At 49.8% G+C, this 15,567-nt stretch overlaps 1 protein-coding gene across 15 annotated transcripts in view; it reads left to right on the top strand.

The window, feature by feature from the left end:
* Positions 1-15,146, top strand: part of ARHGEF7 (Rho guanine nucleotide exchange factor 7) — a 135,099-nt gene extending 119,953 nt beyond the window's left edge. For 8 of the 15 annotated variants that reach the window (XM_019443876.2, XM_019443886.2, XM_019443877.2 and 5 more), the window contains 5 exons: positions 27-116; positions 2,969-3,145; positions 11,152-11,251; positions 11,512-11,566; positions 12,611-15,146. In XM_019443876.2, coding sequence (XP_019299421.1) covers positions 27-116; positions 2,969-3,145; positions 11,152-11,251; positions 11,512-11,566; positions 12,611-12,733 — 545 coding nt within the window. In that variant the 3' untranslated portion in view covers positions 12,734-15,146. Of the gene's footprint in view, positions 1-26; positions 117-2,968; positions 5,509-11,151; positions 11,252-11,511; positions 11,568-12,610 lie in introns of those variants that run through there. The other 7 variants (XR_008425057.1, XR_008416812.1, XR_008416721.1 and 4 more) reach the window with 3 other exon arrangements.
* Positions 15,147-15,567: the final 421 nt, after the last annotated feature.

Raw genomic sequence — 15,567 nt, 5'->3', positions numbered from 1 at the left:
AGTTGTGACATGCTGTGTCTTGACAGGCACAGCTGCTTTGGAAGAAGACGCGCAGATCCTGAAAGTCATCGAAGCTTATTGCACAAGCGCCAAAACGCGGCAAACGCTCAATTCGAGTAAGTTTCACGCTAGCCGGCTGCCGGGGCAGGACTGGCCGGGGTTGGTCACCATCGGCTCGCTGGCGTGTGGGGGCGGCCCTCGGAGTGACACTCTGCTAGTTCACCCTGTAGAGGCTGCGGGGATCCCTGTCCCTGGGTCTCTGCACGGGGTCAGAGCTGTCAGGGGGAGACCAGGTTTCTGCAGAACACCCTGCCAGGGAAACTTTAAGTATTAGGTGCTGCCAGAATATATAGAGCTTTCTGCTGCTTCAAGCAGATGGGCTTAGAAGACCAAAGATTGGTTCAGTTACTTTAAGCTGTTTCAACTATTCTATTGGTGTGATAGTGGGACTTAAGATTCTTAGAATTGTCAAAAATATAAACGAAGAGTGAGGCTTTTTTAGCTCCCCCCCGCCCCGTTTTTTTAAATGCCGCATTAAAAAATTTTTTGGAAGTAGACCTCAATTAATTTATTGGTAGGTTTTAGCACCAGCCACTGCATTTTCCTGTATCTTTATGCACAGGGTTGTAGTAAGGAAATCTTCATCTGCTCAGGCAGGAAATGGATGGGCTCTGTCATCTCTTCCTTGCCGGCATTTGGTGGTGGAGTGCGGCAGGGGGTACAGATGGGACGGTGCGCGTGGTCTGACTTGCCCTCTCTCCAGAGCAGGGCCGCGGCACCGCAGGGTGTCTGTCCTGCACTGTCATTTCTAGGTGGGCTTTTGGGTTTCATTTTTGTTTTGTTGGAGACTAGATTCGTGTCTTCTGGCATAGAAACTGGTTTCTGTTGGATCTTGTGTTTTGGATTTTGTTTTCACACTCACTTGGGACACATTGCTACCTCGGCTTCATTCCCACCACCTCGCTGTGGCGACTCAAATCTTGTCCTGGCTGGTATTAGACTAATTGTGAAAAAAGGACAGGTGGGAAAAGGAATTTTTACCTCCTTTAGCTTTTTTTTTTTTTTTTTTTTTAAGATGATGACAGCTAAGAAGGTAGTGCTGGTAGGATTAAACCCCAGGGAGTGTCTGCAGATCACCTAGAAACTTCCCTGTGGCCTGATGGCCACATGGAGACTCTTGTCCATATTTGCCCTGGTGAGAACACCTCTTCATAGTGACTGGTCAGCAGGATGGGGGCGAAATGCAAAGGCCTGAAGATGGGGTGGAAGTCAAGTCAAGTGATCATTTGTAAATCTAGTTTGTTGTCTTTTGATACATTGGTTTTCTGTATTTGATAAGAGACTGTTTTAAGTAATAGGATATATAAGATGTGGACATAGTGTTTTGGGTTTTGAATTTGAGATTTTAAAAAACTCTCTCAACTTGAATTCCTTGAAATAAAATTTTAACCTAGTAGTCTCAGGTGAACAGACCGGGTAATAGGAGGGGGTGTGTGTGTGTGTGTGTGTGTGTGTGTGTGTGTTCGTTCGTTAGTTCGTTTGTGAGAGCCTCGTTTGTCCATCCAGGAGACTGTGCCCCACGATGTGCCTGTGGTCCCTGCTTTGGCTGCCTTGAAGGGATGGCCCATAGGTCATGCAGATTATTTGTCCTCTGTATTACATGTTTCCATTTCTCTTGTGCAAGGAAGGCGTTGCACGATACGTTGGTTTTTGTTTTCAGCTGATACTATGGGCTAATCACTCTGGGGCCTCGTGTGCACACTCCTATATGGCCGTAACCCTAATACTCTTGTGACCAGGTAAGGTAGGGGGAAATTGATCCTTTATGCTGGAAAGGCAGTGCGGGGTTACAGTGGAGGCGATTCTTCTCGTGTTAACTGCTTAGCCAAAACAGGCAAATTCAGCTCCTTCCAGTGTCCATTTGGATGCCAACAAGACATTATAAACCAGACGTCTTTGGAATCGATTTCTGTCTCGAGGAAGTAGTGACCCTCGTAGACTCCAGGGATTTAGTTGAAGGAATGCAGAGTAGCCGCCCCTGCTTGTTAAGGTTTGGGAATGGACTCGGCTTTGACCAGGAGCAGGAATAGGACGGAGGCCATGGTTGCCGTGGTGTGCCATCGTCTGTCACGTGGTGTCCCTGCAGCCTGCATGCCCCTGCACAGCTCCCTGGCCGGGGCCCTCGCTCCCAGGTGTGGCTCCTCTCTGGCTGATTGCTGTTCTCCCATCTGGTGCCCTTTGTCTTCTGTTGCCCTCCTGTTAACACAGTGGCTCTCCGTTCATCGTGTCTCTTGTCCCACCAGTAAAGGGTCTGCATTGGGGTTGAGAACGTTTGAGCAGGCGTCCCCCTTCCCCTGTCCCCTGGCTGAGCTCTGCGGGGCGCTGCAATCGTGGGTGGTGCAGCGACAAGGAAGGGCCCCCAGGGACGTGGACCCTATTTAACCCCTACTCCACTCTGAAACTTTTACGGTGGTGGTGGTGGTTTGATAAGGTAAGTGTAGACCCCATCCTAAAGATGAACTGAAAAAGTCAAAAATCCTTGGAAACTCTTTTGCTTCAACATATCCACCTAAAGAATAGGAAACAATTTCTAATTTAACACCTAAATGGTTTCTTTTACAAATGTCATAAATGAGACTATTTGCTAATGGAATAGTTTACTTGTGAAATGTCTGTAGAATGATCTGTGGACATGGGCTTATGTGAGGGCTCGTAGCAAGATCTGTAAAAAGAGACAGTTTGCAAACAATACTGTGAGATTTATTTAAGTCTACTTTTATTCTAAGGGTTGTGCTATTAAAACCCACCGTAAATAAGGAGAAATGAACATTGTTGCCATTTTTTAACAATATTTTCTCTTTTCCTTCTCTTCCCATCACCTTTTGCTTTTGTTTTCATGTTTTTGGTTGTGGCTCTTCCTGTCCGTCCCCTCCCACCTCTGCCTGTCACTCCGTCCCTCCCGTCGTAGCATGGCAAGGCACTGACCTGATGCATAATCACGTCTTGGCTGACGACGACCAATCAAGTCTAGACTCCTTGGGTCGTCGCAGTAGCCTTTCCCGTTTGGAGCCCTCAGACCTCTCGGAAGACTCTGACTATGACAGTATATGGACAGCCCATAGTTACAGAATGGGTTCTACATCTCGTAAGAGCTGTTGCTCATATATCTCTCACCAGAACTAATGCACTTCTGAGCTTTTCTTAACAAATGCTTGTTGTATCGCAGCCTGCTTTTCTTAGATGTTTTCTTGCTGTTCCTTGTCTTTTATGTGATATTTTAACAACTTTTGAGAGCGTTTCTGATACTTCCCATTGTATTTTGCGGAGGCCCAATTGCCAATTTGACCCTCCGTTCGAGTCGCTGCTGTTGAAGGAGATGGTGTGCTCACGCGGCCCGTGCCCGGGGCTTTTCTCCGTGGGTAGTGGCGGTTTTGCAGCTCCAAGGGGTCTGGGTTTTTATTCTCAGTGTAGCACCTGTCTCATTTCTTTTTGGATACAGCTGTATGAACACTTTTATATTTTATACTGAAACCGTACAGGTTTGTGATCAACAGACAACACAGAGGTGGCTCTGGCCTTGTATGGGGATCCACATCTTTTATGTATGATGGACCCACTGACCAAGTAGTTGAGGAGACAGGAGAAGGAAGCGCTCAGTAAGAGGGCTGAGTGCAGTTTGGACACCGCTCTCTGAAGAGTCCTCGGGGCACTTGGCGGCCACGGGGAGCCTTGTGTCGGTGTGGCCGGCAAGGGCTCTGTGCTCGTCCGTGCACCACAGATGGCTGTCCCACGTCCCCGTTTGCCTGTGGGGTGGGGGTTGTCCAAGGGCCAGGTACTGTCAGAGCTCAGACCCTCCCCCGCGTCACGACGCCACGCTCCCCTTGTTTGGAGTCCCTCCCCGCTGAAGATTAAATGCAAACTCTGATGCACGCAGCCTCTGAAGGTGTACGTGAGACTCCGTTCAGAGAGGCGTTGGCTGTACCCTGAAAGGTGAGTGCTTGGCTTCGGTCCCAGCCTGGCTGCGCCCCAACCTCCACATTACGTTGCCTGCAATGGACGCGTGGTTTTCAGCGAGTAGCTGCGGTGAAACTCCGTTTACGGCATCCCATCCTGTGTGATCCTCCTCCTTTGCGTGTCTTGGGGCCACCTGAGTCCGCCAAAGACCTAAGCTGCCACGTAACTCACTTAGAAGAAAATCTCCGATTTGGAGGGGACTCCCCCGCTTCCCTGGGATTTGTTGTGAGGAGGTTTCACTGGCCTCCCTCAGATGAATCTCGGCTTCAGAAAACTGAATGTGATGTGTCGCGTTCAGTGGTGGCACCGGAACCACGTTTGGTCATTGCCAGAGTGGAGAAGCACCCTCCCCCACGCATGCTGTGCTTGGTGTGGACAGGGAGCCTCGTGGTCGCGTGTGAAGTCAGACCGACTTCAGGAAGCCAGATGCCGTGAGGAGCCGGGAATGGCCGGTTTTCCTCTCCTCGGGGTGGCCGGGCCGTCTCCCCTGTCCCCTACCTCACCACACCACGTATGCAGTGCCCGCCCTTGCTTGCACCGTGCCGCTGCTGGCGGGGCGCCGGGTCCTGTTGCTCACGCGCCCAGAGGGGCTGGTGGCCCCCTGCAGCGGCGCGGTGCTTAGAGAGTCAGACGGCTCGGGGACCGCGTGCGGTGAGGTCGTGAGAAAGACAGAGAATTCCAAGCATGTCTGTTCCCAGATAGCTGTTGGGCTGCTCATGCCATCTGGAGATTTCCTAGTTTTATATCAATTAATATAAAGAAGTTGAGCAATCTTCAGATTAGAGCCCAGTATTAGCCCACGGGAGAGATGGGGTTTCTGTGTGGTCAGCCAGATAGCAGATGGAATTTTGGAAGAAACAGAACTACGAAGTTCATGAGTGAACTTAGAAGCAGTGGTTTTATTTTGTGTACGTACAGCAGTTCCCTCTTCTGATCATCACGTTAGAGCGTCCTTTTATTGCTTTGAGGCTGTGTCATTGTGCGTTGGCTGAGACGCCTTTGCCAGGCCTTAGTGACCGCGGGCTGCCCGTGTTGTGGGCTGCGCACAGCACAGCGGTGAGACGCCGTTAGTCGTTGCACTTGGATTTTTCTGCATTGCCAAGTATCATCGGGGTCATCTTCCTGAGCCATTTCCTTTCCTGTACGCCAGGGTTTCACCCTTCCTCATCCGTCCTCTCCTACTAGTAAAGCCACGTGGGCAGGGATTCTGCTGACGTTGAGGTCACTGCAGAACAACACCCTGGCTGTTTGTTGTTCGGGCTTGTTGTGAGTGTCTGGCACCATTAGCTCTCGTGACCTGGTTGGAAGTGTCCGTGCCACAGGCTGGAGGTGGCCCCTGGGTGGCAGTGGCGACGTGGCTCCCCGGGGGCCGGGACTCTCCTTTCCCCTGCGGAGCTTCAGTCGTGCGGAGAGGGAGTCTCGTTTGTGTGGCTCTGTCCTGGCTGCGTGCGCAGTCAGTGCTCTAGCGTGAGGGTGAAGACCCTGAACCCACAGGTAGGTGAGCGCTGCCTCGGGCCTTGTGCGGGGGCCTCCGTGGTGTTGCCATTGAACTTACGCTTGCCACAGTATATAAGCTATATTAATTATGTGTTTTGCGTGAGGTTGCCAAAACACAGTAATGTGTAAATAGTGGTATGAGACCTTGAAAAAAAAATCTATATATTGTGCTTTTTCTCTGTGAATGGGAAAGCCATTTCTGGTGGACGACTGCCATTTGAAGACTCAGTTGGATGTAAACCTGATGTTGCATTGTATTGTACAGTATGCATATTATTGTTTGTGGTTGCATATGGCAATGAAGTGTTTGTTTTATATATATGAAAAAAGACGTCTGTTATGTACAGTTGAAATAAATTTTGCATTTGCTAGCCTGTGGCTTTTAATATTTGTTACCTGGGGGAGGGCGGGGGAGTAGCCTAGCTTGTGACTCAGTGTGTGACAGGGCTGTTTTCCTGTAAGTTGTCTTCCAGAGGAAGGCCAGGTAATGGGACTCTTTGCTTCTGCTTTGAGAGAGAAATGTGCACTTTCTTAGATTAAATACGTTCCAGACAAAACAGGGTCACTCCTTAACACATTTTTATTTCAACTTTTTCCAACAAGTTTTCTGTCACTGGAGGGTTTGTCTTCAGAAAGAAGCACTCTTGGTTTTTTATGCACAAATGGGGGGAAAACCCCCACCTAACTTCATTAGTGTTTTTTTGCTTTTGCTTGGTTTCTTACTCCTTTTTTCCTTAGGACTAAGATCAGTTTTAACGTTGGTTTTGTAAAGCGTATGCCCAGCTGGCTAAGCAGAGAGAGGAAGTGTCGTGAGAGGCTAGAGCAAGGCACAGATGGTGAACACCTGTAAATTGTTCCCTAAAAAGATGCCTCACATCTTCCCAAGAAAAAAAATTAGAACCCTTTGGTAGCCAGTAAATCACAAAGTGACTTTTTGGAAAGATTTTATTAAATAGGTTTTGAAAACCTGTAATATTTTCCTTCATTCTGAAAGATCAATTCCAGTGGAGTATAATTAGATACAGATTTTTAGAAAGATTATGAATTTAAGAAGTTACGGGAGTTTGGCCACAAACGTACCAGACATCTGGCCAGATGGGCACGTGGTCTCTTTTCTGGCGAACTTAACGCTGTTTTTAGGCTTGTGATGAAGGCCGGCCCAGCCACGCGTGCACACACACACACACCCCACCGTGCGTCCTGGAGTTGACCCAGCCTTGTGTCCCAGCAGGTGGCTCTCCAACAACCAAGAGGTACCCTGGGCTTTGAGCCCCCCACCCCCACCCCACCCGCTCTGTGCCCCGGGCAGATCCTCTGTCAGCGCGAGTGCTTCTCAAAGGAGGATCTGTAAATGTTGCAGGGGGCAGGGTTCAAGTTGTCTCCAGCTTCTCAGTCATGCCTCTCAGTGAGCAAGCTCCCGCCCATCTCCAGCTGCGTGGCGCAGGGCGACCCCTGCTGGGGGCAGTGTGCAGCTGCTGTGGCATGTCTGTGGGCGGCGGCGGCCAGAGCCCAGGCAGCTGCAGACGTGTTTTTGGGAGTCCTCCGGTTGGGGAAACGCTGGGTTGGTGCCAAGTATAAATTGTCATCTTATTGTCTTCACGCCTTTACTGAACAGCAGCAAAGCCAACCGGCACTCGTGTGCGTGTGATTATAGAGGCAGACAGGGCCAGAAGCTAGGCCAGCACCACTCGTAAAGAGCGACACGGAGAACTGCAGTGGTTCCGCACTCCGATGACGTTAGGAAGTGCTGAATTAAAGTGGGTATTTTTACTGCAGACCTTCTGAAAACCTTCACCGTGCTGCCTGTGCCCTGTGGACCTTTGAAGAAGGGGCTGTAGCAGTCAGCAGTTTCCAAAATGACATGTGGCAGAACCCCTGCATTAGCCAGTGGAGGAGGGGTGGCAAAGTATTCCCCAAACTGAGAAGGCACTTTGAGGCCGGAAGAGGAAGCAGGCGACTCCACACTGTTTCCACAGAGCGCTCTTTGGGGAGGGGCCCTTACTGACGGGGTGCTGCACGGCTACTCCGAGGAATCCATGCCTCTGTCCACAGGTCGTATAGACCAGAGGTCCTGGTGCCACCACCTGTGTGCCCGACAGGGGCGGGTGTGGGCTGGGAGAAGCTTGTCCACTTTGGTCAGGGCACGCATCGCCCCCGGGGACCTGGCCCGGCACAGTAGCCTAGGGGGAGGTCATGCGTGGACACGGATGAGATAGTACCGTCCGTGCCCGTACCCTGTTAACCTCCTGGAAACACAGAGTTTGGGAAATAGGGATCTTGAATGTGCGGAGCCATCGTGAGCACATTTGCCTGGGTCTCAGCCCCTGAGAGGGTTTTAAACAAAGTGACAGAACGGTCTTTGTGAGTTGTTGTTTTTCCAGACTAAGTAATTCAGGGAAAACATGTTGTGATACATGTAAAAATACTTCAGTAATCTTTGAGATATTAAATCTACTTTGTAAAATTTGGCTATTGCTATAGAACAGACTTAGTTATAAACCTGGCTAGGGAATATTTATTGTTTAACTTTCTGAAAGACTGAATTTTCTGTCCTTTGAGAAAAATGCTACATTGAAACCAGGCACATTGTTGGCATCCCTGGATTTCTTTGTAGGCCAGTAAATAACCTTATTATGTCTTTATGGCTCCCGGCTCACTGTCAGATCCGTACATGGCATTTTTCACACTAGCCTCTTTCAGGAATCAAGCAGTTAGTACGTTCTGCCGATAACACATTCTCCAATGTAAGTTTTTATAATAAATTCTGGTGTGCTCTCAGCATATTTCCAAAAATAACCATCACATACATGTGAGTCTCGTACCAGTTCTCACGGGCTTGGTCCTCTGATGTAGTGTCGTTCTGTAACGGAAGTTACACTTGTCCTGGTACTCGTGCGGACGGGACAGTGCCCGCTGTCCAGCCCATGTCCTTACGACACAGATGCCTCTGGTTTTCCCTGCCGTTTGAACCTGGAGTGCCGCGTATGCCTCACGGAGCAGTGCCCAGGAAGCTGGGAGATCCAAACGCCTGGGGAGAAGCACACAAGAGTCGGGCTTCCCAGAGTGCTGCCACGTGTGTCATTAGCTTGTCCACGTGCGGAAACGTGCTTCCAGCCGGTGTGACGGCACCCAGCCGCTACCTGTTTTGATTGGACCGTGGCACAGTGCAGGTGGCAGTGGGGACACTTGGCAGGCGACTGAGTTTTCCGATGACGTCTCTTCACGGCGAAATTCACTGAAACCATCGGTTTTCCACATGTGTGGTACGCACACTCGGCTTTTTGTGAACCCTTTCCTGTTTTTGTGGGGAAATGGCACGTGAACTAGCCTTCCCGATGCTCACGTGGGTCCTGCTGCAGCTGTGTCCGAAGCGTGGGATGGCACACGGCGGCCTTCAGAATCTGCCCCTCGGCTGGTGCCGCTCAGCTCCTGTGCGGCCTAGGAACGGCCTTTAAGAAGATAAGCCTGTATTTTCCCATGCGGCCCAGAACGGCCTAGAAGATATGCCCGCAGCCCCTCAGAACCATGGCGCCGGGAGCAGGCAAGACCCCAGGAGGTGGATTGTCGTCAGCATGGCGCTGTCTGTGACAGGGCGACCCTTTCAGGGACCGTGTCTCGAAGGATGTCACCCTCTCTGAAGAGTAACCCCCTTTGTGGGTGGGGGACTGCGACGGGGTGGCGGGTGGCCCATCGGTGAGGGGTACGACATAGCCATGGGGGTGCAGGCTCGGGGTTTGCAGGGAGGCATAGCGGACAGTCGTGAAATAGTACAGACGCCTGCTGTGGCTTGTGCCCAAATTTTCCGCACTCTGGCTAGAATACTGAAGTGCTTGACTCCCCCGAAGGGCCGCCCTTTATTGGTATAAAAACGGTATGCGTGTTGAAGCTCGTGCTGTGTAACCCAAGATGGTACCTGCCTGCCTGGAGTTCAGTCTTCTCATGCTTGAGATGACCGAGGAGGAAGAGGTCTGCATCCTAGTTTAGTTCAGTTCCTGCTGTCACGGTTTCACCGTGTGCTTGGATTCGACACCCTTCCCAGTCTGGGCGATGGGGACCAACGTACAGATGGTGGCAGGGAGAGTCTAGGCCACTGCCCCATGGCTGGGAAACTTCCGCCCTCCTTCCTGTGGCGTGCCGCAGCAGAAACGATACGGGAACCCCCTGGACGGTGGGATCCTCTTGTGAGCACTCTTGCTGTCAAGCTCTCATGGTAATAATTCCTGCTCCGAGGAGCGTAAGCTGACACTGAAATGCTGGTGGACTATTCCTTAAACCCCGTCCTGCACACGTGGGTATTCTCCTGAACGTTCCCGTGACAGAAGGGCACACAGCCAGCCATCCCACGGTTTGACGAACTTTCAGGAAGGTGGGCTAAAGGTGAACCAGGAAGAAGCAAGTTGTGCCAGCATCTCTGTAATTAGCACATAGCAAATATCAAGTGTATTGTTTTCATATTTTTTTTTAAGTTTATTTTTTATTTCTGAGAGAGACAGCGACCATGTGAGCAGGGGAGGGGCAGAGAGAGAGGGAGAGAGAGAATTCCAAGCAGGCTCCGTGCCATCAGCACAGAGCCTGACTTGGGGCTCAAACCCACAAACCATGAGATCATGACCTGAGCCGAAACCAAGAGTCGGATGCTCAACCGACTGAGCCACCCAAGCGCCCCAAGCGTATTGTTTTTATTGAAGAGGTTTTGCAGGTGTTTGTGTTCTGTGTTCTTTCCTCAAATATTTGTACCAGTATTTTTCAAAAATATATATAAATGTTACAGTGCTTGTTATAGATAAGAAAATACTATTTCAAGATTTTTTTTTTTTTTTTTTTTTTTTTTTTTTTTGCGTCCTTAAAGATCTGAGTCTCCTTTTCCTACCTGTTCAAAAGCTGGGTTTCCCAATTTCTGAAGTACCCATTTTGTAGCATGCGTGTATTGAGACAGGGTCCAGGCAAGCTGCACTGCTGGGCACTGGTTAAATGGTGCCAGCTTCCCTCCAGCATCGTCTGTGGTTTACCACCTTTTGTTTGGAAAAATGTTTATGTGCCAGGGAATGGAGAATAAGTTTTCATGCAAGAAGTAATAAATCTCACTTTTTCTAAACCATGTGCCCTAATCTTTATTTTTAACTGTCACTGTAGAGTTAAATGTTTCACCAGTTATTTGCATTTATAAACACCCTGTGTGCATGTATCATCTGACCCATCTTTCTAAAATGCCCAGAATGAGATGGCTCACAATCAGGTTGATTTGGATATTCCCTCCCTCCCCCCCAAATTCATTTTGATATTTATTCCGAAATGTCCAGGGCACTATGGTCAGAACCTTTAACTTACTACCTGTGGAAGATTTGGAGATTTAAAAGATCCATAATCCTGATTCAGGAACCGAAGCTTAATAAATCGCCAGAAGGCTACTGCTTCCTTTCCTCTGCGATGCTTTCAGCACGAGAAGGACTGGGTTTGCTAGACAGAAGTGGAGAAAATTGGCAAAAGTTGCCATTCCCTGTTTTACGTAGAGGATTTTTAATGTACGGTCTCTGGAATTTCATGTAAATGTTGACATAGTGCTGTAGAGTCAGGTGTCAAGTTCTGCCGTGTGCTCACCTGTGGGTTTTGCTTTTGTTTTTTGTGTTTTTAATGATCTAGGCTCACGCAAAGAATCTGCTCCACAAGTTTTGCTTCCAGAGGAAGAGAAAATCATAGTTGAAGAAACTAAGAGTAATGGTCAGACAGTGATAGAAGAAAAGTAAGCCACGTTCCAGCACTTTAAAGTGGGCCACGCGGGTGTGGGGAGGGGGCGGATGGCGAGGAGCCCTGGAGCCGGAGACCTTTGAGGGCTGGCCCTCCTGGTGTCGTTGACAGAGTGGCATTAACTCTAAGCAGGCTGTTGTAAAGTGGACGGAGTTGGGTATTTGCTGAGGAGGGTCCTGTCGTGCCTCCCGGTAAAGTGCGTCTGTGTCCTTGCTCCCACCCTCGTTTGGGTGTTCATCCTGTTCTCTGCTTCAGGAGTCTTGTGGATACTGTCTACGCGTTAAAGGACGAAGTCCAAGAGTTAAGACAGGTGAGTCATAGCCAGCCTGTTGACCTTGTTTTTAAAGGAGGAGAAGGGGAAACCACCACCTCCAAATTAAGGCCGTTTGTCTGAACGTGAAGTAATAAAGAAGAGAGAGGTCCTTTCTCTCAGAATTCCAGCAGATCAGTTTGGTCTTCTGTGCCTGGCACAGACCAGGAAAACTGAATTTTTTTCAAGTATTTTTTTTTTTTTTTAATGTTTGTTTATTTTGGGAAAGAGCAGGGGAGAGGCAGAGAGAGGAGGGGAGAGAGCCACACTGTCAATGCAGAGCCAGACATGGGGCTCAAACTCACAAACCATGGGGTTACCACCTGAGCCGAAGTTGGACGCTTAACGGACTGAGCCGTCCAGGTGCCCAAGGAGATGAATTCTTAAAGTGACCTGTTTAAAGGTTTTACTGTACAATTTCCATCATAAGTCATCTCAAGTTCTATTGGAATAATTGTTTAAAATACCTAAAATTCCTACTGTGATTATTCTTTGCCACTTGCTGGTGTGACACATGGTCCTTGTTCTTAAGAAGTCAGGTGAACTTGGCTAAGTGATCCAAGTATATTTTGTGTATTTGTGGAGAAGGTTCACTGCACGATGGCTCTGGTCTCCGAGGAGCGCGTTGAGCCCTGCGTGTGGGTGGGGGCTGGGGTGCCCAGGTGCTTCTTCCCTGAGTTGGAAGGGAGGCCCGGCAGCGGTCCACCTGCGCGTGTGTCTAGGAGTGATGGGGTCAGGGTGCAGGAACGCAGGGGCTGCCGCTGCTGTCGTTTTTCTAGTAAAAGGTTGTGAGATCATTACAGATGTGGGAAGACGCACATTCCTCTTGTTACTTTCAGCCGTTGTCTCGTGGTCTGTCAGGTGGAGGTTGTCTGGATGGATAGTTAGGACCGTTCTTCCTTCTGCGATGGGTCTTGGAGACCCATCACAGGGGTGTCTGTGCAGGCGTTCGGGCGGTGCTGTTGAGCCTGGTGGATTCCAGCCCGGGATTGCCCTCTTGTGTGCCCGAGACCGCCAGTCTCCTGTGGTCTGCTTCATTTACAGGATAACAAAAAGATGAAGAAATCTCTGGAGGAAGAGCAGAGAGCCCGCAAGGACCTGGAAAAGCTGGTGAGGAAAGTTCTGAAGAACATGAACGACCCTGCCTGGGATGAGACCAACCTCTGAGGAGCATCCTTGCCTCTTCCCAGCGAGGAGACCAGGCCCGGGTGAACACACGGGACCGCGGGGGGCAGGGCTGGACAAAAGTCATCTTGCTTTCTGTGCACAGGAAAGCTGGAATTGATCACACAAATAGAAACGGTTGCACTGTTCCTGAAGAATCCACACGTGAGGTGTAGACCCTGAGGGCGGAACTGCAGTAATTTTACTCTGTTAACATCTCAATTACCTCATTTTGCAATAAGTGCAGTGACTACAAATCCTGGTGTTTCAGGCTTTTATTGAGTATATATAATTACACGTGTTTCTTGTAAATACTCCATTTTGAATGCACATCCATGGTGGTTCCATCTGGGCTGATCACCTGCGCTAGAATTCCCTTCCCACTAACCTTTCTGGTCCTGTGAACAAGATGTGCTCATGGAAAGCAGGGGCGTTAAAGGTGCCTGGTACTTTGCTGGATGCCTGGTTTGCTCTCTATAGTCCCCACGTGCTCTAAAAAGACCTTCTGCTTTGGTAGGCCTAAGTAATTAACCTTATTTGTGTCTGCAAAGATACCTTAATACCCTCGAAAGTCTTCTGTTAAAGCCGTTTTGTGTCACTGACATGTGGTGGGCCTGAGTGAGGTGCCCGGGCTGAGTGAGAGAGACGCCAGCTTCAACCACAGATCCCAGGAGGTCCCCACACACTTCCATGTCCAGCTGCTGGTGTCCGCGCCTTTCTGCCTCTGGAGAACGGCGGCCCGTCAGCGTGCATTCACTGCGCTGGGGAGAGCAGACTTTCTTATATAGGCTGGTTTAATAACATGAAAAAGTGCACTGTTGTGTCTTGCCCACGAGAGAAAGCTTCACAAGAACCTGTAAATAAACTATTATTTATTACGTATCTCTGAGGCCGATGAAGGCACACCAGGGATGCTGTGGGCTGACATGGCAGGTGGCGGTTGGGAGTTGTCAGGCCACTTTGAGCTCTGTTCACCAGCAGCATGCAACGAGCCTTCAGTGCTCACTGGGAAAAAGAAATGTTTCCCCCTTTCAGTGAGAATAAAGCAATATAAATCCCGCCAAAGCGATGAAAGTTTAAATGTGGGTCCATTTCCCCCTGTACCTCCACAGCAGAGGAGACAGGCAGCCTGCCCAGCCCCAGCTCTGCTGGCCTCTCTGGGCAGGGACGCGGGAGCCTCAGAGCCCCTGGGCAGGAACCGTGGCCGTGGAGGCAGGATGCCCACATTATGGCAATGGCTCTCTGCTCCCCTCTTCTCAAGAGGTCAGCTTTAATCGAGAGAAACTTTTTCACAGAACCAGTGTTAGGTCTTTCAAAACAGCAGTATCTCTGTGCATTACAGACTTCTCAGAAATACCTGTGTGGCCTCAGGAGTGACTTGGGCCTCGCGATCTGTGGGTCAAGCCACCCTGTAAGGGCTTCGGGATCTTCTGATGCCTTTGAACTGGGTGGCTTTGGAACCTGGCTTTCTGCTCCTCCAGGCTCCTGCTGAGCACTGTGCCCCCCTCCACCCCCATCTCCTGCTGGAGGGCAGTGGCTTGAGCTTGGCCCTCCTGGCTTCGTGCCCAGCAGGTGTGTCTGTGGCTCAGCATTGACCTGCCCATGTGTGGCCTTTCCAGTAGAATTGCCAACTTCTTGCACTTAGCATTTTGTTCACCAGAGCTAGGACTAGCAGGGAGAGCCTGTTTTTTGGTAGGCTCTATTTCACAGGAGTTTTTGGTGACGCAGAAGACCTTTCTTGCAGTGGGAGACACGTTGGAGTGTGCCCAAGTGTGCAGCCTTGAACTCAGGGACGGCCTCTGTCCCCTGCTCTCTCCACCTGTTTCTGATGGGCGATGTTGCTGGCAGCATCCCAGGAGGGGTCTCTCGCCTGCCTTAGCCTCACCGAAGCCTTGAGTGACACCTGTTTCTTCCCCATCCCTGCCCTGAGGGGAGAGGCCCATTCTCTCCTCTTCTCGCAGATCCATGATTTCACTAAGCTTTTTAGGGAGCAGAGAAAATGCATCTGAGAGCAGTTCTTTCTACAGACCTTCCTTATTGTAAATAGGTTGTTTACGTTTCTCTGACCTTCCAAGGGGCTAGGGGTTGAAAGGCGCCCTATTTACCCCAAGGGCGAGGACACGACACACTTAAGTTCTGCACGATGTTGAGATGTGGGTCAGACACCGTCCTTTGTGCTCGTGGCGTCTGCCTCCACGCGCACCAGGCGCTGGGACGTTGGGCGCCTCCGGCTGTGTGTGCACTTCCCGCTGCCCTCCCGCCCCATTTCTCTAGGACACACAGCATCCCTGGTGACTATTGTGGGGCCATGTCCTGTAAATGCCACAGAGTGTCCTGGCATTGACTATTCCTTCTACATCGTTGTAATTATTAAACTGACTTTCCTTAAGTTACAATATCACTTTATCTTCCATGATGTGTTTTGTGTTTTGTTTTTTGGTGCATGTTACCTTTATGCTTTCTTCTGACTTAAATTTTTTTTAAGTTTATTTTGAGAGAGAGCCCTCGTGAGCAGGGGAGGGGCAGAGATTGAGAGAGAGAGAGAGAGAGAGAGAGAAACAGAGAGAGAGAGAATCCCAAGCAGGCTCCACACTTCCAGCACAGAGCTGGACATGGGGCTTGAACTCACAAACTGTGAGATCATGTCCTGAGCCAAAATCAGGAGTCAGGTGCTTAATCGACTGGAGCCACCCAAGCACACCTCTTCTGACTTAAAATAAAATAAATCCTGGTGTAAATTTTTGATGTTGGAAAAACCATGTTTGTCTTAAAACTGGTGGCTTGGGGATATTTGAAGAAAAGTCCTGTTAGGAAAAGGAAGGTTGTGGGGAAGGAAG

Source organism: Panthera pardus, unplaced genomic scaffold (assembly GCF_024362965.1).
Source record: "Panthera pardus isolate Hobbes unplaced genomic scaffold, ASM2436296v1 HiC_scaffold_1, whole genome shotgun sequence".
Classification (NCBI taxonomy): Eukaryota; Metazoa; Chordata; class Mammalia; order Carnivora; family Felidae; genus Panthera; species Panthera pardus.
Note: the sequence above shows the minus strand (reverse complement) of the source record. Positions and strands in the feature narration are given on the sequence as shown.